The sequence below is a fragment of the Sceloporus occidentalis genome, unplaced genomic scaffold (genome assembly GCF_023333645.1).
Source record: "Sceloporus occidentalis isolate IW3139 unplaced genomic scaffold, rSceOcc1.0.p SCAF_147, whole genome shotgun sequence".
Taxonomy (NCBI): Eukaryota; Metazoa; Chordata; class Lepidosauria; order Squamata; family Phrynosomatidae; genus Sceloporus; species Sceloporus occidentalis.
The window spans coordinates 943,880-965,375 of NW_028317127.1; the positions used below are offsets into that span (position 1 = coordinate 943,880).

At 39.6% G+C, this 21,496-nt stretch overlaps 1 protein-coding gene across 1 annotated transcript in view; it reads right to left on the reverse strand.

Annotated features, from left to right (window-relative positions):
• LOC149280791 (calmodulin-regulated spectrin-associated protein 2-like) overlaps window positions 1-20,951 on the reverse strand; it is a 33,968-nt gene extending 13,017 nt beyond the window's left edge. The window contains exons 1-4 of the mRNA XM_089500097.1: window positions 20,840-20,951; window positions 14,034-14,293; window positions 1,588-1,749; window positions 334-417 (exon numbers count right to left, since the gene is read on the reverse strand). Coding sequence (XP_089356223.1) covers window positions 334-417; window positions 1,588-1,749; window positions 14,034-14,234 — 447 coding nt within the window. The 5' untranslated portion in view covers window positions 14,235-14,293; window positions 20,840-20,951. The remainder of the gene's footprint in view (window positions 1-333; window positions 418-1,587; window positions 1,750-14,033; window positions 14,294-20,839) is intronic.
• Between the last annotated feature and the right edge of the window lie 545 nt (window positions 20,952-21,496).

The following is a 21,496-nucleotide window of genomic DNA, read 5'->3' on the forward strand; positions in this document are numbered from 1 at the left end:
TCTCATTAGCTATGGATTTTCCCATTACAGTATATGCATATATAAATGTTTTGAGTTTAACAATTCTATATTCAGACTGGATTTTGTCCACTAGAGATTGGACAAGCCATACACATGTTTGAAATAATGCATTCTAAACATTGCTCTTGCATGTGATACAGCTTAATTCTTAGAGTCCAATGAGATAAATGAGATATGGTCAGGTCCCCCAAGCGATAAAGCATGCCTCTCACTTGTAAGTCAAGTAAAAGGCATTCTCTTTTGCATTTTTCTTTTTGTTTCTACCAAATAACTAGTTCAGAAAAATGAATGATTGACAGGAGCACCCCTTACCTTTTGCACAGTGTTTGGTTCCAAGCTCTGCTGCTCCTTCATTCGTTGTTCTTGTTCAAGAATACTCTTTAAATGGCCATTCACCTAAAATAAAGTTTGCACATGTTGCAAGAAGCCCAGATAAAGTAACAAAACATATTTCCTTGACAAGCAAGGATATCACCATCTTCTGTTCTGAAAGACCTTTTCGGGAAAGGGTAATACTAATTCATGTCCTATTATATTAGGGCAGAACGTGATCCACAAAACTGTGCAGTGAGATCTGATCTTTAGGAAACAATGTTTGGTTCTACTAAATAAGTGTAGATTTTAGTCCAAGTGGTTACCTTTTATTGGCCCAACATAAGTTTGGGACCTCAAAGTTCTCTTCTTGAGATCTATGGTGGCCCAATAACAGGCATCAACTAACTGGAAGGATCAAAACAATTACTCACCTGGTCAAAACATGAAAGACCCCAAAGAATCAGGCAGCAATAAATAAAGAGTCAGTGGTAGAACAAAATGAGAACTCCTGTACCCTCCAACATGTAGACAAACCTTGACCTCATTCTGCAGGCATAGATCTTGCATAGTAAACACCAAGCACAGGACAATATTTTGATCGGTCGTTCACAGTGCAATTTTAAATTATTTTTAAATATTATAACAGAAGCAGGGAAGGAGAGCCAGGACAAAAAAACACTTTAGAATGTTTTATCCAATTTGCTATTTATTACCCAATCTATATGTGTTAGAGATCTTGGCCTACTTGTAACAATGGAACAGGGCTAGAAGCTCACATAGTACGTCAGCTACAGCACACGAGAAGTGTTCCACTTACACAAAACATTACGCTTTTTAATATGTTAAACAAATAACCCTTGGTAAATCTAATTTTTTCAGCTGAAAGTTTGATCTCACAAAAAAAAACATAAGAAGCTTTTTCAGTTTATATGGCAACAACCTATCAGTGCCTGCTGTCACATGACAATTTTACCAAGCCAAAAGCAGGAATGAGAAAAGGAAATTAAAGAATGACTTCTGAGAAGGGTTTGGACATTTCTAGGTACTAGGAATGATATGTCTAATGATATATTAAGTCTACATGTGTGTTACACTCGGGGAGCAGCAGTTTTTACATGTACAGTCTAGTCACGTTCTAGTTCTTTATTCAGTCACAGGCATGGGAGTAAAATACTGCTGACTGGGGTACCTTGAGCATGGGCTATAGTAAATTCTTGGGGAGAATGACCTACCCTTGTGGAGATATCCCACCTTATTAATCCAGTACATGACAGCATCCTCGATGTCATAAGGCATGTCGGCAGCCTGAAAGAAGGGCAGGTATTTGTGGACACAAGCAATGACTTTCTCGATGCTGACCATCTCCACGGTGTATGCCATCATCAGGGTGTCAATCATAGCAAGGTGAGCGCTCTGCACACAAATACAAAAACATCATCAGTACCAGCCTCTTAAAATAAAATTAAAACACATTTAATCTGTAGCCTATCTAAAGGATCCTGTCAAAGTAATGGATAGGTGTATTTCGAAATGTTCACCATTAAAAACATCTCGAAAAACACAGAGACGGGAAAGGAACACATTTCTTAAGTTTAAGCAAGCGGCTTTTTTTTTTTTTTTTTTTTAATAACATGGTGATGGAATGTTCCAGAACTTAATAAAATCTGCCTTTTTATGGCCTATCACAACAAATAAAAATAAAAAAAATAATAAAAAAAAAAAGGATGTAGCAAGACTAAATTCCAGCCTTTATATGGGGACAGACGATTATTTCAGTTTTCCCATAGAAATAAAAGCTCTGTGATATATAATAGACGATCTACATTGCAGCATGACCACTAACCTAGGTCAATGTGACCGACTTGTACACATATCGGCAAGAAAGGATTAAGGCTTTATAATCTCACTAATGCTCTTGTTAGGCTTTTAGCAATGTAGAAAATGCACCAAATTAAACTACCTGCAGCATCCTTCTCACCTCTGACTAATCCCATCAAATCACTGCAGCACCGAGTACTTTACTTAAAGGGACAGTCTAATGCCCCACCAATAAATAATGCATATTAAAATATTTTAAGATGGAGATGCTGCAACAGGCACATTTTTACGCTTGCTTTAGCTTAAAACGGAAAGTGTGTCTGTTAGTCATTAAAGCGTATACGATTGCTTTAGCATTAAACCTTTGCAGGACATTGTTTTGTCACACCATGAAAGGGTTAAATTATGCCGACAATGGGATTAAGTGTACTGACTTTTGTTGCCAAGGTTTAGACATTAATGGCTGTGTGTTGAGTTATTTTGAGGGGACAGCAAATTTACACTGTTATACAGGCCGTACACTCACTACTTTACATTGTAGCAGAGTGTCATTTCTTCAGTGTTGTCACATTAAAAGATATAATACAATATTTACAAATACACACTTTTGTGAGATACTGTATATACAGTATTAGGCATGTGTTTTGGGCACTTTTTTCCTCTCTAGCTTGTCTTTTCAATCTCTTTATATTTTCCTTTATTCACACAACGCTATGCAGCAGCCCCTCATTACCTTCGCACAACACACTGCCCAGCAGCCACTCCTCATCCTGCATAACACACTGCCCAATAGACACCCCCTCTGCGCAACACACTGTCCATCAGATACTTACCATGGAAGTCGCAGGCAGTCCTGCCACATACCATGAGTGACCACATTTCTTCATTACCTGTATTTCTGACCGCCTCTCTGTTTTTGCTGCATGAACAGAGATACAGCAGCTACACCTCGTTTCCTTTCTGCCTGCCTCACAGTCAGTATTCCATTACCCCATTCCTTCCTACAAGGAGCAGCGACTGGCAGGACCTGTCTGTAGCACCCTAACCTGAAGAATGAGCTGGTTCTAATCTCTCAAGGCTGAAGTACTGTAACTTAGAGGAGCTTCTGTAAGCAGCTGGTGCCATTCATTTGCTCTTCACAAGATATGTTAAATGTGCAGCAGGAAGACCCCTGGAATGCTGCCCCCTCGTTCAACATTATTATTATTATTTTCAGATCATGATTGGACACAACCTCTACAAACTATTCCACCTCTCCACTTCTAAAGCTTCAGCACAGATAGACCACATCGCTCTAGGAATTGTTGATCACGCTACGTGCGACACTGTCCAATGACTGGGCATTCTCACTAAGCCCCGACCAGTGTGAAAGACCATTCCCAGGGTGACAAGGCTATACATTAGATATACCAGCTCTTTGTTTAACAATGGAGAGCAGTCTTCAGCAAGGTGCTGAATTTCATATTTTGGTGATTACCAGTTGGCCTGCGTCTAAGTGCATTTCTTTTCTATACACGTTTGGTATATTAAAGTTTTGACTTTAATTATTTTGTGGCGTGGTTTAATTGCTGTGCTGCCAAATGCACTAGCTGTCTGCCTCATACAATTAGAGCTTTGAGCTGAGCTGCAGAGTAATTCTAGTTATTAAAAAGGACATAATCATTCCAGTCAATAAAACAATGATAATATCACGTCTGGTGGATTCATGTGGTTATCGCAAGTTGCAAAAGCCAGACGTGTAATTACAAATTACATGCTGTTCAACCTAGATTATTTGGAAGATGTATGATTTATTCACTATACCAAAAGCAATATATCTATCAGGCTCTACTTAAAGAGAAGCTCTGACATATCTTCTGGGACATTTATTAAAAGCACCTATAACGTTTGTATTGGAGATATAGTAAGGTCAAGAGAAGCTTCGTTTTCAGAATCAAATATGATCATTCAATGATGCTTTGTATTCGATTAGCTTTAAACCAGAGTATTTGTAACCTCTGAACCGGCCGGTATCAAGCTAAATGAATAGGAAGAGAAGAACGGGATACTGGTGGGTGGTTACTTTAGCGTGGCACGTAGCATCGCCCACCCTTCGCACCATATTGAAGTGGAGAAGGATGGTGGTTGTTGTTCTGGATGTAAGTAGGAAGTAACCATTCAGAAAGTCCTGTATGATTATACTGAAGTTTGCATGGTATTTTAATATATAAACACGCCAATTATCCCCATGTTGGGGCGCCATGACAGTTGCTATCAATTATAAAAATGAAATACTAACAGATGATTCTGTCTCTCTGCATCTCGTGGGTTTGAGGTGCTTCAAGACAACACAAGTATTGGGGTACAGTGATATAGGCAAGCATTCAGATGTATTTTGACAAAACTACAAGACCCCTTTTTGTAAAAGTGTACACCCCTCTGGGGTTTGACAGTGAGATCCAGAGCAATATTGTCTATCATTTTGTAATAGATACATGGGGTAAAAGGGGACCCCCTGGATACTTTTAGAGCCAGAAACAATAAGTCCTAGCAACATTAACCCAACGGTGCAGGTTAGTTAACGCTGACACTTTTGAGATTCCATTTTGTCGTCTTGGATGGTAACAGTTCCTGTCGGGGAACTTATTTTCTTTGTCAAGAGCAGACAAAGAAGGAAACATTTAGAAAAACAAAAACATCTAATATGAGGTTTACCAAATATCCAATATACCAAATATATGTTTCTATTTGCATGCGTAATTAGAACTATACAATGTAACAACACTGTAGAAATATTGGGGAAAAAATGTATTTAAATAAAGTTGTGTCATTTAAAAGGCAAAAGTATAATTTCCTATACAGCCTTACCAATGAAGAATATGCATTCTATACTTTCCAAGGGGGGGGGACCAGAGCTGGAGGCATCGCCCCTTATTCCGTCTGACTTAAGCCGTAAAAGCCCCCTTAAGCTGTTGTACCGCAAACTTAAAGCTGTCAATTTAACCCCTTCAGTGCTCGTTTGTAAAGCCTCTTCTTGCACTGATAGGAAATTGTCCTCCAGGACCCTGTCGGCGACTGTAATTTAACTCTGTAAAGGCTTTCTGATAAATTGGAGTTTGCATATCTTACAACTGTCAACACTAGATCTCTAATGTGCAATTTCCACTCTAAACTCCGTGTTCCCCTTTTAAGATTTGCCAGGATCATTTCCAATAAGTCATCTCCTGAGCAGGTCACAAAAATATGTATAGAAACTACTTGATTTTATTTTGCTTTGTTTGAAAGCCGAATAGCTGATCTTGTGTATTCTTGCTCCCTTGATCGTGTATATTCTTGCTGAGCCGAGTGTTCCCCCTGAGGCTGTAAATAGCTGTTACTCTAAATTCTCAGCACTCCTTATCTGCACAAAGCGCAGGAACTGTATGCCCAGACCAGACTTTTTTTTTTTGGGGGGGGGGGAGATTAGACAAATTATCCCATATTTTTTATGTCAAAATGAGAAGCCTAAGCATTAAAGGTAATTTATAATAAAAATATATATTTTTTTCAAAATGTTTCCATACATTTAAACTAGTAATTATTGGAGAATTTGAGTTTTTTTGTCTCCAATTGTTACCAACTTAAAATTATTGAAACATTTTGGAAAAAAAAGTTTTTATACTTTTTATTAACACTAGCCTTTTGAAATTGAACAATAAAGCTACGTAAGACAGCACTATTTTCGTTTAATTCGTTTTTTGGGGCGTATGATTTAGTTTTATGGTTTAATATGGTCACACCATAGCACTTAAGTCACATACATACAAGACGCCATTATTATTAATTATAGCAATACATCCCAAAAGTTTACCCAATCAATACACATTCCGTGGTATGATAACCTTAAATCAACAGATACAAATGGGCAAGTTCACAAATTACAGTCTCTTTTTTAACGAAATGTTTAATTATTAAATAGTATTATTCTATAGCACTACAGAATCAATCAGGTGTACAAAACCTCAGACCCCCTCCATCCCAATCCCCACCCTGTTTTCTCTGAAAGAGAAAAAAAAAGAATATCCAGTTTCCATGGCAACAGGGCAGATTGTGGAATCCTGTGAAAGGCCTGTGTTTTGGGCGCTGTGATCTGTGTTCTTATAACGTACACACACAGATGGCATTCCTGCAGCCCTCAACAGTTAAAGTGCAAGAACAGAACTGTTTCACTTGTGAACATTTTTTTAATCTTTATTCTTTAAGAAAGAACAATATAGACGAAAACAATTTATACAAATATCAAAAGAAAAAGATTACAATACAACCCCCCCCCAAAAAAAGCAAAAACACATATTAAAAGCCGTGCTGGGGTGGGATTCATCAAGCAGTTCAATAGAGTGGGGGGCGAGAGAATATATATATATATATATTTTTTTTTTTTTTTAAACATTCTTATATACAAGGGTTATCTGTAGGGCTGCAACAACTAATCGATAAAATCGATAATAATCGATAATGAAAATCGTTGCCAACGAATTTCATTATCGATTAGTTGAATCGATTTTTATCGATTATAAAATGAGGGTTTTTTCAGAGCAAACGCTCTGAAAAATACCCCTCATTACATAAACCGTTTCAGTGACTCACAGCAGCAGCTCCTACTTACCAGCCCCTCCCTGTAATCACTGTGACAACTGGCCCCGCCCCCTTCCTTCTCCCAGAAGGCCAGAACCACATGGCTGTGACACTCATCTAACTGTAAGTATAACATTAATATTTGGGCTCCTGAAAGTTAGGGGAGGTGGGGTTTAATTTAGGGGCAGTTATGGTTAATGGGGTGTTTAGGGTTAATTTAGGGGAAGTTATGGTTAATGAGGTGTTTAGGGGCAGCTATGGTTAATGGGGTGTTTAGGGGCAGCTATGGTTAATGGGGTGTTTAGGGTTAATTTAGGGGCAGTTATGGTTAATGGGGTGTTTAGGGTTAATATAGGAGCAGCTGTGGTTAATGGGGTGTTTGGGGTTAATTTGAGGCAGTTGTGGTTAATGGGGTGTTTAGGGTTAATTTAGGGGCTGTTGTGGTTGATGGGGGTCTTTAGGGTTAATTTAGGGTAGTTGTGTTTGATGGGGTATTTAGAGTTAATTTAGGGGTAGCTATGGTTAATGGGGTGTTTAGTGTTAATTCAATGATGAGGACTGAGGGTTAATTTGATTAATTTAATAAAGTTAACTTAAGGCGCAGTTAGAGGTAAAGGGGGGGCAGACTAAGGGGAATCTAAATCCTGGGGGCAGTGAAGATTAACCCAGTACTTATTTATAAAAGTATGGTGTCAGTGTGCTGTGAACGGGTCTGTGACTCTGAGGGGACTATGAGATATCTGGGGGGTATAAGGCATATCTGGGGAGGATGGAGTGACATATCTGGGGGTATAAGGCATATACGATATATAAGGCATATGTGGGGAGGGCAGCGTGGCATGTCTGGGAGGCAGTGTGGCATGTCTGGGGAGGATGGAGTGGTGTATCAGGGGGTATAAGGCGTATCAGGCACAGTGGCATATGTGGGGGTAGAGTGGAGTGGAATATGTGGGAGGCAGCGTGGCATATGTGGGAGGCAGCGTGGAGTGGTATATGTGGGAGGCAGCGTGGCATATGTGGGAGGCAGCGTGGCATATGTGGGAGGCAGCGTGGCATATGTGGGAGGCAGCGTGGCATATGTGGGAGGCAGCGTGGCATATGTGGGAGGCAGCGTGGCATATGTGGGAGGCAGCGTGGCATATGTGGGAGGCAGCGTGGCATGTCTGGGAGGCAGCGTGGCATGTCTGGGAGGCAGCGTGGCAAGCCTGGGCTCAAATGTGCATGTGGGAGGCAGCGTGGAGTGGAATATGTGGGAGGCTGCGTGGCATATGTGGGAGGCAGGGTGGAGCGGTATATGTGGGAGGCAGCGTGGAGTGGTATATGTGGGAGGCAGCGTGGCATATGTGGGAGGCAGGGTGGAGTGGTATATGTGGGAGGCAGCGTGGAGTGGTATATGTGGGAGGCTGCGTGGCATATGTGGGAGGCAGGGTGGAGCGGTATATGTGGGAGGCAGGGTGGAGCGGTATATGTGGGAGGCAGGGTGGAGCGGTATATGTGGGAGGCAGGGTGGAGCGGTATATGTGGGAGGCAGGGTGGAGCGGTATATGTGGGAGGCAGCGTGGAGTGGCATATGTGGGAGGCAGCGTGGCATGTCTGGGAGGCAGCGTGGCAAGCCTGTGCTCAAATGTGCATAAATTGGGGGGCTGGTTGGGAAATAAAGACAAGAAATGCATTTTATCAGTTTGTTTTTTTTATTCTGCGTTTGTATTTAACATCATTTGTTTATTAAATTATTTTAAATAAATGAAAAATGTACATTCATTTTTTTATCCGATTAATCGAAAAAATAATCGGCCAACTAATCGATTATGAAAATAATCGTTAGTTGCAGCCCTAGTTATCTGTCCATGGAGTTTTTTTGTAGGTACTCCATGTTTTAAATTTTATGTCGGATGTAGTGTTAATCCAGTTTACCCCTTTTTCCCATATTAAATTGGAAAACAGATTTTTTTGTGCTCAAGTAAACTTTTAATCTTGTTTACATACTTTGGCAATTAGAATCTCTGTATCAAATCAATTAACAGTTATAACCATATTGAGGTTTATTTAAAGAAGGCTAATCAAGGTTTCCTATCCCAAATGATATTGTCCATAGCCAGATGGCATTCCTAACACCGCAGCGCTCAACAGATAAAGTGAGGGAACGGACCTCTTTCAATTGTGAACGTTATGACATTTGCTTTACAAAATAAAAGTTGAGATTGTCCCTAATCATTTCACACCCAATAACTACACATAAGATCACCCCACGCCTTCCCACTACTAAGTTAACCCTCTATAGACACCCTACAAGCCAACTGCATTTATAAGCAACAGCTTATATCAGTGAATGCTAATATAATGCGTTATCCAATAATCATCCATGGGGCCAGACGGAGCTGGAGTCCGTGAGTGCAGTCTCAACGGTGTAGATTGGCGGTTTTCAATGCGTACCATTAAACAGCACCTGATTCCTTTCAAATACGATCAATTTACAAAGTTACATACAGAATACAGTAGCAACTGGTAGATGAATTGAGGAAATTTAGACAAATTTCTACTTTGAAAAGATGACATCATGCAGGTTGCCTTGAGCAAATAGTATTTTTGGTTTAACATTTGTCATTTACAAGCCTTAACTCGGGAGAGTGTAATATGGTGCCCTTACTTCTTACCCAAGGTGCTGCTGCCTTTTGTCTCAATGACCTCTTCTGAAAGCGACCCTGTTTTATGTCTCAGCCACTGGCTCTCTGGCTAACATCTGGATTACCATAACAGCTGGCGGCCGTGTATAACACGGACAGTGCAAACGTTCAAATGGGGGATTTGACTGTGTAATCTGTGCACAGCTTCACAATTATTACATACCAGCCAAAAATGTTAGGAGCCAGGTTCTTTTTTCTTCCCCAATCATGTTTTTATTTTCATATATTACCCAACCTGGTGCCCGAGGGTTTGTGGGGCCTTGCCATACACTAACAAACACCAACACACTCTAACACCATACAGTAACAGACACGCTAACATCTTATACTCACAAACGCTAACACACACACTAACATTCTATGCTCATGCACACACACGCCAACACTAAATGATGATACACACTCATGCTAATGTAACAAACACCAGCATACACACGAGCACCATGCTCTTATGCATGACAAACAGAAAATAATTACTAAAGCACAGACAGCAAAGCTTTAGTAAGCCCATGAAATCTTTATAGACACCTCTGTAAAGGCTGATAGAATATTTAGGACAGCACATAGCTTCCAGTGCTTCCTGAGCCTAAATTACTTTGTAGGAACCGGGGATCGAGAGGAACTCAAGTCTTCACATTTCTACGGCAAATCTTCTGGTTTGACAAACAAAATTGTGGCAAATCTTTAATGCATAGATTTCTGCCCTGTCTTATAGGGGTAGCACGAGCTACTTTAACAATGTCTTACCTATCCCTTGGATTATGGCAGAAGAACAGGGACAATTAATTTTCAGTGAAATCACAGTATTTAAGACTGAAATATGTATAATATATATTGTGATAAGAGCAGAAGTTTAGGTTCTATCAGAAACCTAGAAAGGGGAGTTCCAAAAGGGAAAGGTCCGGGAAAGGAGTATGTAGGACCCAGCACTATGTAGAGCTATTTAAGCAGTTGGGGGGGGGGGGTATTCACTAATTATTTTCACCAAATTCCAAACTTGAATTTATTATTCAGATGAACAGTAAACCTTATGTGGAAAGTATTGCTATTTATCATTCACACACGCAAACAAATAATCTAGTTAACAGAGATGCTGTAAGGCCGAGTGGCTACAGCTCATTAACTATATTGCCGTTTGGGTTGCTACGCAATACGGGAAGAAGAAAAGAAGGCTTTTTTATTTTTCTAGCGTCATCGGTCACGCAGCCTGTCCTCGCTGTGCCAGCAGGCGGCTAAATTCAGAGGTTTCCCAGTGAGCAGTCACAATGACAGATGCCAGCTTTTCCTCGCAGTGCTGAAAGCTGCCTTTGTAACTGCGGCTGCCTCATCATACTTTCCGGCCTTGGAGATAAAAATGGCAGCCCCCTCCCTGCATTAACGTAAACAGCACCGCCTGTCAAAAGCACAAAGTGATCCTGTGTCAGTGGATTCAGAAACATCAGCCCCCATTCACACCAAGGTATGACGAAAGTGTACAAAACAGGCCTATTATTGTACCTAACGTTGGGAGTGCCAATGGGAGAAAACGGCACTTTGGAAAGATTTCTGCTATTTCAATGAAAAAGCAAAATGGGATAATCTACTAAAACTCTCAGCAGCCTTAACCAGATGGAAGTTTAATTAAAGAATGCAAATTAATTTATTAGAACTCAGACTTCTAAATGCATCAAAACTGTTTCTTCAGCCAAAAGAAAAATATATTTTTATGACAGATCTCAATACAGTAATGTTTATTATGGATGTGATATTGTCATTTCTAGAATTATCTGGAACGTTGTAGAAATAAGTCTGACGTATGGGGGGTATGTGCGTAATGAAACATCACTTGCCATCTGGTTGTCTTTCAAAGTTAGATGTTTTACACATGTGGCACAATGCCAGCTGTGCCACCCATCGCACCTAGAATGCCACATCAAAACATATGGCTTGGTAGGAGCATCAAGACTCAAGTAATTTAACTGGGGGGGGTGCTCTGCCCCATTATACTGAATTGGGTAAACAGCAAAGAGTGTGCAGATAATGCGTCTCACCGGCTCCATGTCTTAGAGATCTAGATTTTCTTTGACATGCCACTAAATGAGGTTTGCACAACTAGAAAATCCCCAGATCACTGAGAACGTTCTTACTTGAGACGATCAGCAGAAAACGGCCTTCTTTAATGGCTGAACACAACCACAAGACAGCTTCCAACTGCTTTGGAGCTGAATAAGTAGCCTTAAGGTATACTTGGGAGACACAAACTGCAAGCGCAGTGTAAAGGCAAACAATCATTAAGAATCACTTTTATTCTACACTTTAAATAAACAAATAAAAAAATAATAAAATGTATGACCATGTAGTAGTTTCACAGGATTTTTGCATCATCCTCCATTGAAATCAGATTACACACAGTAGGGTACGTTCACCATATCCTGTGCGATTGCTGGTTAATTAATCTGGAATGCCTGCGTGTCAGGACGAAAATCAGGAACTTCTGCTTCCCTACACCTCATCAGAGAAAAGGGAGTAGATAGTGTCTGGTGATAATGGCTCAGTGAGTGTTTATATTTCCTGGCATTTTAACAAATATGTTTAGCGATGACTGTAAGAGGGCACTCCTGCCCTATATCTATATCTATCTGTCAAGCAACAATGCTGATGGCACAAGTAGGGCATGCTACATTTAAAAAGTACACAACTATTCTTAAGAGGATCAGTAAGTAAATGTGTTTTTTTTCCGTCGATGTTCTGTTTTGGTACAGATTCAAGCAGCATTTTAATGGGAAAAAAATAAAAGCTCCCATGCGTGGGGAGGGGATTAATTTCCTTCTTGCATCGGACAGACGAGGATGACAAAGGGTTCTGACCTAGCAACATTGCATAGAAAAATAAGGTAGACATATTGGAAAGGTAATAGAGTTCAATATTATGTTAAATCACATAAAAGTACAATCATTTCTGTACTAAAGCCAAGTTTCACTATCTTCTCAGGCTAATCAAGGTGGCGGAGCCACAAACTCATTCTGGGGACCGGGAATACAGTCCAATTCTAAGCTATGATACAGTTAGATAGAGGATCAATCCTCCAGAGATCTCAGTCGCCGGCATACACTCAGATCATTTTACCGGTGAGCAATAAACATACTCAGACTGTGCTAAGACACACAAGACAGATGTACTCTCATCCTTAAGACAGATGTATTCTTAATGTGTATATTATACTTTATAATTATATATATTAAAATATTAAGCATTACTTCACTAACACCTAAACAGAGCACCCTTGTTTAATCAGTAATTGTTTAATTTATTATGTGACAGGTGCTGCTAATCAAATGTCCTTAATTGATTAGCAGCAAGTGTGACCAGCTTTATAAAAGATGAAGTTTTAGCAGTTTTCTAGTCTGCAGCATTTAGGTCTGTGTCAACACAATGTTACGGAAAAACATTGGCAATGATCTTAAAGAAGCAATTGCTGCTGCCCATGAATCTGGGAAGGGTTATAAGGCCATTTCCATACAAGAAGTCCATCGTTCTACAGTGAGAAAGAGTATTCAAAAGTGGAAAACATTCAAGACCATTGCCAATCCTCCCAGGGGTGGATGTCCCAGCAAATTCACCCCAAGGTCAGACCTTGCAATGCTCAAAGAAAATGGACAAAAATCAAGAGTTACATCTCAGACTCTACAAGCATCGGTTAGTCATGCTAAATGTTACATTTCATGACAGTACAATTAGACAAAGACTGAACAATTATGGTTTATGTGGAAGTGTTGCCAGGAGAAAGCTTAGGGACAATGTCCTTTGGACAGATGAGACCAAAGTGGAGATGTTTGGGGAAAATCAAACACAGCATATCAGCACAAACACCTCACACCAACTGCCAAGCACAGTGGTGGTGGGGTGAGGGTAATCTTGGGCTTGCTTTGCAGCCGCAGGACCTGGGAATCTTGCAATCATTTAGTCGACCATGAACTCCTCTGTATACCAAAGTATTATAGAGCCAAATGTGAGGCTGTCACACAGCAAAAGCCTGGCCATAATTGGGTCATGCAACAGGACAATGATCCCAAGTACCACCAGCAACTCTACAACACAATGGCTGAAAGAGAAAAGAATCAAGGTGTTACAAAGGCCAAGTCAAAGTCCAGACCTAAGCCCGATTTAAATGCTGTGACAGGACCTTAAGAGAGCGGAGCATAAACCTAAATGAATTGAAGCAACGTTGTAAAGAAGAGTGGGCCACAATTCCCCCACAAAGATGTGAGAGATTGATAAAGCCATACAGAAAACAATTACTTTAAGTTATTTCTGATAAAGGTGGTCCTACAAGCTATTGAATCATAAGGTGTACTTGGTTTTTCACACATGGCTTCTCCATTTTGGCTTCAGTTTTGTTGAATAAATCATGAAGCTGTAATATGTCATGTGTTGTTGTTCATCTGAGGCTCTATTTACCTAATTTTTAGCCCTGCTAAGGAACAGATGATTGGTATTGTTTCCTGATATGTAAAACCATAGAATTCAAAGAGGATGTATTTGTTTTTTCACATGACTGTATAGACACATATATATACACACACACCATATTGTGTGTTATACCAGTAACGATGCAGCTCTTACCATTTGAATGGGCTTCTTCCTCAGGTCCCGCTCGGTCACCAGCTTTTCACGGTCAGTGACATAAAGACCACGCTGAGCTAGGGCTTGGATGACTGCATCATGTCCTAGAAGTGGTTTGGCCGTATCACTTTTTAGGATCAGGCTCCCAGCCCGACAGTACAAGTCAGCAGATAGGAGGAGGTTCGCAACAGGAGGTTTCATGTGTTCTTGGTCATACTGGTCTGTGTAGAAGGGCTCCTGGAGTTCTTCTGGAATATTCTCTGCAGGTGACAGAAACAAACAGCAGATCAACATAAGATTATATGTTTTATGTGCTTTTTTTTTTTTTTTTTTTAACGGTACTTTACTTTAGCTATTGTAAAAGTACAGCTGTCACTTATTTGCCAATAGGCTGCCTGTGGGGGACTTCAAATTTTACAGAACAAAAAATTATGTAAAGAAACCTTTACATGACTTAATTTGAGAGGCCAATTGAAATTGATAAAAAAATAAACTGAATAATATTTCCCCTCAAGACAGCATGAAATATTAAGCTGGCCATACGAATAGTCTATAGGAAACACTGCTGCCTTCAGACCAAGCAGAGAAGTACTCTCCAAAAGCAGAATCCCCGAGCATTAACCAAACTTCCAATAAGGACTTGCAACCAGTAGTCCCACCACTTAGTATACTAAATCATCAAGGAAATTACCCACTTTGATAATAATTTGCATTTAAAGGGCACAACATAATTTCCAGTAAGGCACAGAGCTGTGTCTTGTGGGACCAACTAGCCAAATGTCGCATACACATCGGTTATGACACCCCTGATCACTCCCATGTGCTGTTACTGTTCTAACGTCTAGGGTGCTTCTATGTTTCTTTAAAAGTGTAGTGCTGTACATAAGCTAAGGGGTAGCTTCAGCTGGAAACGTACAGGACTGTTGGAGGGGAGCCATGAAAAAGTAAATAGATTTCACCAAACTTGGAGTACTTTGATGTAGTGGCGGGATAAGTGATATACCATATAGTGTGACGGAATACCCAATATCCATGACATAGGTGTTTTTTGAATGGTACCTATCCTTGGGATCTCGAGGCCCACCCTATGTTAGTCATAGAATAAAATAAACATTCAAGTTTACATCTGAAGAAGGGACCTCTAAAGTCTCGAACACCGACTTGACTTTCTATTTTCCTATATTCCTGTTGGTACTTAAAAGCATCAACACTTCTTTGGATTACAGAAACACTGAAATCCAAACTACAGATTACCCTTGTTGCTCTTTAATTTCTTAATTATCTTGAACTTGAAAGGGGAGGAATAACCATACAGAACCTCAATTACACTGGTTTATTTTGTGTACCGAACAGCAAATAAGATTTGAGACAAGTCCCGGATCTGCTGTAAAAGGTTTTTTACTTGTGTTTCCTTCATCCAGTACCTTGGTTTATTACACTCCCACCAACAAGATCAGCATATAAAGCACTGCATTCCACGTGGACACAAAATGAGGTTAAGAATTAATTACAGACAATTGTTCGCATCTGGAAATCCAGAAATGTTTTATTTCTCAAAAATTAAAATAAATCCGATTAGGAGCGAGGCTTCCCTGGTTTAAATGTCCATGGTAATGACATGGATCTGTCAGAGCAGATTAAGCGGAGGCTGAGAGCCATTACAACTCTCCTGGCTGTAAAACGCTTCTGTGACTCATACACCGCAGAAGAATCTCAACACATATTTTCCTTGCCTTGGCTCATATTCCAGCTCCCAGTAAAAAAAAAAAAAACAGGCATATCAAATAGATTGTTGTTAAAACAACATATCAACCGATCTGCCATCACCGTTGGTGTTGGGCAACCTCTGACTTGCCAGCTCTGTGAACAACTCTCACCATGAGTGCTGATGAGGGTGTTCATGATACATACATACAAGTACATTTTTGATTAGTTTATAGGGGAGTATGGGTGATTTTTATTTCATTTCATCGATATCTCAAAGATTAAGAAATGTGTAACCTTTGTAGGTAAAGTCATTTTAATCTTCAAACCCAGTGCGTTTCATTTGATTACCTGAGAGAAAATAGGTTTTTATCCGAGTGCATCCAGCATACAAGTAAATGGATAAAATTGCTGATTTCACACCTACAACATTTCCCAAGGACAACCGCAGAGGCAGTAAAACGGGCCGTTATCCATTACACCGACAGTTACGAGAAGCCGACGTGAAGCAGCTTTTTGCTTAATTAAATCTTAATCTGTAGTGATATTTCAAGCTCCCTAATGTACCATCCCATCCACCTCTTTTTGCAAAATAACCAGCAACTCTGCTTAACCCAAGAAAGTTTGTAGGTGTATATAACGTATCCTTAAAATCAATGCCTTGCTGAATCCATAATACTAGAAACACGTCCTTAAAATTAACATGCTTAACTCTTCTAGGCTGCAGTCATTGGATGCAAGGAAAAGGCATGGATTGGTTGACAAGCTCTGTTGCCATGACAGTAAAAGAAGCCCAACAGTATTTTCCCAAGCAAATCTGAATTTCTGGCAACAGTGCAAATTCTCCAAGGTGTTCCAAGGGTCACAGATGGGTCCTTAGTAAATGACCAGTCAACTGGATGTCTTATTTGCGCTTAAAAGATCGACAGGGGGCTTCCTTAAACAAATGTTTAAACCTGCTTGGGATGTTTGGTTGGGGTGTTGAGGCAATGTCCTACAAGGCCCTAAATCAGGGTAAATAAACCTTAATTTACATCAACAAATATATTATATCTATGCATTTAATAAGGACACGGATTCCTTGTTTTGTTGTATACAAAATAACATAGTTGTATCGCTTCTCTGAGATACTGGGGTAATAGTAGCAGAGAAAACAATATACGGCAACAATTAACTCAAATGTCCAGTATCTTATCCAATATACTGTAGGTACAAAAAGTGCAAATACAGATCCAATTTAAAATGCATGTATGTCAACACTTAAACTAAACGGGGGGGGGGGGGGGGGGGAATCACTTAAAAAAAAAATCCAGACAAAAGTGCAAGGATTCCAATGTGGTCTAGAAATTATTTGCATGTCTCTCCTATAATTATATATGTACGTTTTTTTGTGAATGAAATAAACCAGTTAACTTAAAGGGTTGTCTATTGCCCCATACAGCCTCACCAAAAGTGAACACATTTTAAAGTGCACTGGAAGTACTTTAAACAAACAAAAGCAAAACAAAAAAGCACACATTTTCCAGCTGAGAACTGCAGTATTATACCTCCTCTGCTATCACCAGTACTAAAAAATTAGTTAAAAAGTATCGTTAGGCTACCTTGAAATCTGGTGTACACCAGCGATGGAGCATTGTGTTGTTAATTACCTCCGGCTTACACGGTGCGGAGCAGGAGATGCGGCAGGGAAAGTGACCAAGTGTATAGGAAGGGTTCTCTATACGCATTGGATAAATATGCATGAACTAAAGATTAGACGGTCACACTAAAGCTTGTTTAAGAACGGGGCAAAGAACTGAAGAATAGTAAGATTCCACAAACTTCCTAAAAGGAAGTGTACTTTTGTTATAACCAATGTTACATTTAGATCATTAACCCATTAAAGGAACACTGTAACCATGCACTGTGATGCATATAACAACTTTGCACTGGAAAAACATTAATGCAAAGGTGACGCTAACACATAGGGATGCATTATAGCCTCCTTGTATGCATTTGTACTGCGCCTCTGCTTTCAGCTCACTTACAAGTGAGTATGGGCAGTATATTCATCACTAGCCAGCTCCAGCTCACATGGGAGTCACTGGGGGCCTAAAGAGACCCCCACTCCGTGCATGTATAGAAATGGAGGCATATGTGAGCCAGTGAACTGGTGTGACTCGTGGAGAGCATCTTCTTGAAAGTTTTGTGTGTTTTTCCCCTTACAGGCAAAGAATATATATTGATGTTATAAATATGCATTTGTCAAGGAAGACACTAAACCATCTCTTTAAAATCATACACAAACTTAATAAAAGACGTAATGTTTTTCCATTCTTGAGTAAGAAGGAAGTACCCATGACTAATATACCGTATTTGCTCGATTATAAGACGACGTTTTTTGTTTTTTTTTAGAGCAAATGCTCTGAAAAATACCCCTCGTCTTATAATCAGACCTCAAATAGGTCTGACTATGAGACGACTAAGATCCAGATCCCCCGCAGCTGCGGGGGACCTGGATCCTCCTGTCTCTCGGGAACTCTGCTCTCTGACAGCCGGGGAAGGTCTGCACGATGGACGCAGACAACCCCTGCTGCTAGCCACACCTCCTTCCGGCTGCAGCGTAAGTTGTCTACGCGAATCGCACAGTGGCATTTAGAGGGATAAAAGGCATATCATGGGGCACAGTGGCATATAAGGCATTTCTGGGGCAGATGTGCATAACTGGGGGGGCAGGTTGGAAAATAGAAATAAAACCAAAATATTTTTCTCAATCACAGCTTTTATTAAAAAAAATAGTTTAAATGAATTAACATTTACTGGTAAAACTTTTTTCCTATAGGGTCGTCTTATATTCAGGCTTTTTCTTTTTTTTTTTCCCTTAAATTAATATTCAGATTTGGGGGGTCGTCTTATAATCGAGCAAATATGGTATTAAGGATAATGTCCCATTATAAGTAAATATTGCATTGCATAGAAAATTAGTGGTACATTAAGATTACAAGACAAAGCAAGAATAAACAAAACTGAACTCCAAAGCCTCAACAAGAATGTTGCTCCATACTGAAGGACCAGCAAATACTACCGTGTGTAAACATGGGTAATGAATACATCAAAGTCCTAAGACAAAAAAAGCTGGCCAAACAGGTAGTAAGACGTACAATAATTTACACGGTTACAGGCGTTTGGGGAGTTTAGGGGCCCCAACAATCCACTAACCTACTTGATTGACTCTGGGAGTTGGGACATCGACAGATATCTATACAAAATGTTAGCTTCTATACAATAAGGTTTAGATGTCACCGGTCTGCGGCTCTTGGGGTTTGTATATCGAGAAGGAACCTGTATCATCTTGCTGTACGAACAGCCCTGAGCATATTTTAACACAAAAAGTTTAAGCAGTGAATAATATCTGGTAAGACGTAATCTCTCTTACTTGTAGGTGATATATGTGGATGAAACAAAGCGCATACCACCGGAGGTGAATGGTTTGAAGAAGGTCAATAGACAAAGGCATAGAGGGCACAGCCATGCTTTGAGTTTGACGCTAAAGAGGTTTCACCTTCACAATGGAATTTACTGCTTAGTAAGACTTTGTATAGTAAATACCTTCAAGAATCGTCTGGCACTTTGCTGCAAAACGTGGTATACATATACCAATAGGATAGCCATAAAATCTTTAATACGATGCCTATGCTTATTTTGGTAACTTGGGGTATGTATACTATACACACCTATAAAACATAGGCAGCTCAGGTTCTACATCCAGAATATAGCATAGTAAGCAACAGCATGAATAAATCTGCAAGAATAGGTTAAACGTTCATACGGATCATGTGCCCAGTTGATCCGTGAACCAAATAAGTGAGAAGAGAGATCAGATATGTCAGACTGTAAGCCCTATAATGTCTTCTGTAAATGTCTTCTGGGTTAATCTTGTAGGAAGATTGTATAAAGTCACTTTTAATTGCCAGTATATTCATTCTCACTGCCTGCCATGGAATTGTGGGGTTCTTCCCGGTTTCTGCACCCGGAAGAGTTGCTGGAGTATACAGGGAGGAGAAAATATGGGTGTGTGTATGATATTGGGTTGACAAATTTGAGAAGCATTTTGGAGACAACATGAATAAAGGTATCCATAGCCATCTACACTAAATAATTAAAAAGGTTAGGAACTTGCAGTAACACGTTAAAGAGCCACCGCTTCGCGGGGGGGGGGTATATATATGTGGATTTACATTTTTCATTGATATATTACATGATTATGTTATGTACTATCACGGTTCAGTTTACACGAAGAGATCCCCTAATCAGGACTATACATTAAAACAAGTAGTGTATTTTTTTTTTCACTTTCGGAGGCCTATTTCATCATAAAATACATCTATTTAAAAGGGCGATTGAAATAAGGAATACAATTACAACATATGAACCATCATCAATCATACCCCCAATACTGTTAATGGTGCCACATGTTCAATAATGGGTACTATCTGAAATTATCATTTGACCTCCCTTTTGCTTTTTTTAAGCTTTTGAGCCAAAGGATCCACCAGCGGATACCGAAGGCAACCAAAACAGACACATCTGAATAAATCCTAAACATTGGAGATTGTTCTGGAAGCCTATTGAACTGAATTGTGCCAGACACACATCACCCTATGGATACTAGGAATGGCAGTTAAACAGTTTCTGTGAATTGATATTTGACCAACAGTGGACTGGGAAGCTGAACCATTGAGTTTCCATGGCAACCCACTTAAAAAGGGAAGATAGGAAATTCTCACTTCCTATTGGAATCCCAGCAATTCCTGTGGGGAATGTGCGTAAAATGCATTATCTGATTCTTTTTTTTAACTTTTCTATATATAAACTACCAAGAGAAAAATAATGCTTTAGTTAAGTAGTTATGACCTGCAGCATAATTCATTCAGGCCAGGAAGGAATATCCCTAGCACATGTAACCCCTTACTATTTTATAACCGAGATTGTAATAATTGATGTAATAAGTTCCAATAAACTACAAGTTCACATATATGGTTAACCCTAACGCATGAATTCCACACATTATATAGAAATGTATACACAAAATACAAAAAAACAAACAAAACACAAAAACTCACCTGCCCCATAGGCTTTGGCCACCAACCAGGCCAAATTACTGGCCACCTTTGCCCTGTTAAAGTCATAATGGTCAAAGGGTTTGATGGCAGGAACAATAAATGTCTTCTTCACCTCCTGGCCACTTGCTGATATGTCCACCATGGTTGGTTGAGGTTGGTCCTTCAATTTACATGATTTGCAGCATAAATCCAAACCTAGTCAGTTTATCATCTCGGAAGAGGTCAGATCACGCAAATACAGGGGAACACTTTTTCATCATATAAAAATATGGCCTAATTTGATTTTTTTTTTTTTTAACACTAAATGAATGGGTGAGAAAGCACAGTAGTCTAGAAACAGTCTTTTTAATACACCTTTGGGTGTTTTAATGCGGGTTGACAAATGACCAATGCTTGGGGTTTAAATCATTCAAACGTCAATTAACCCAAATTAAGTATATGCAATCCCGGCAGGTTTAGTAATATTTAGTGTTCCTGGTTACATCACTGATCATGTAGTGTGACCAAATCAACAGGTGGAGGTAATTCTTAAAAACAAAGAATTAAAATCAATAAAAAATATTAATATCCTCCTAAAATGAAAAACACAAAATGCTTGGGATTAAAAACCTTAAAAAAAAAAAAAAAAAAATCAGCGATGCTTCCTGACCCTACAAC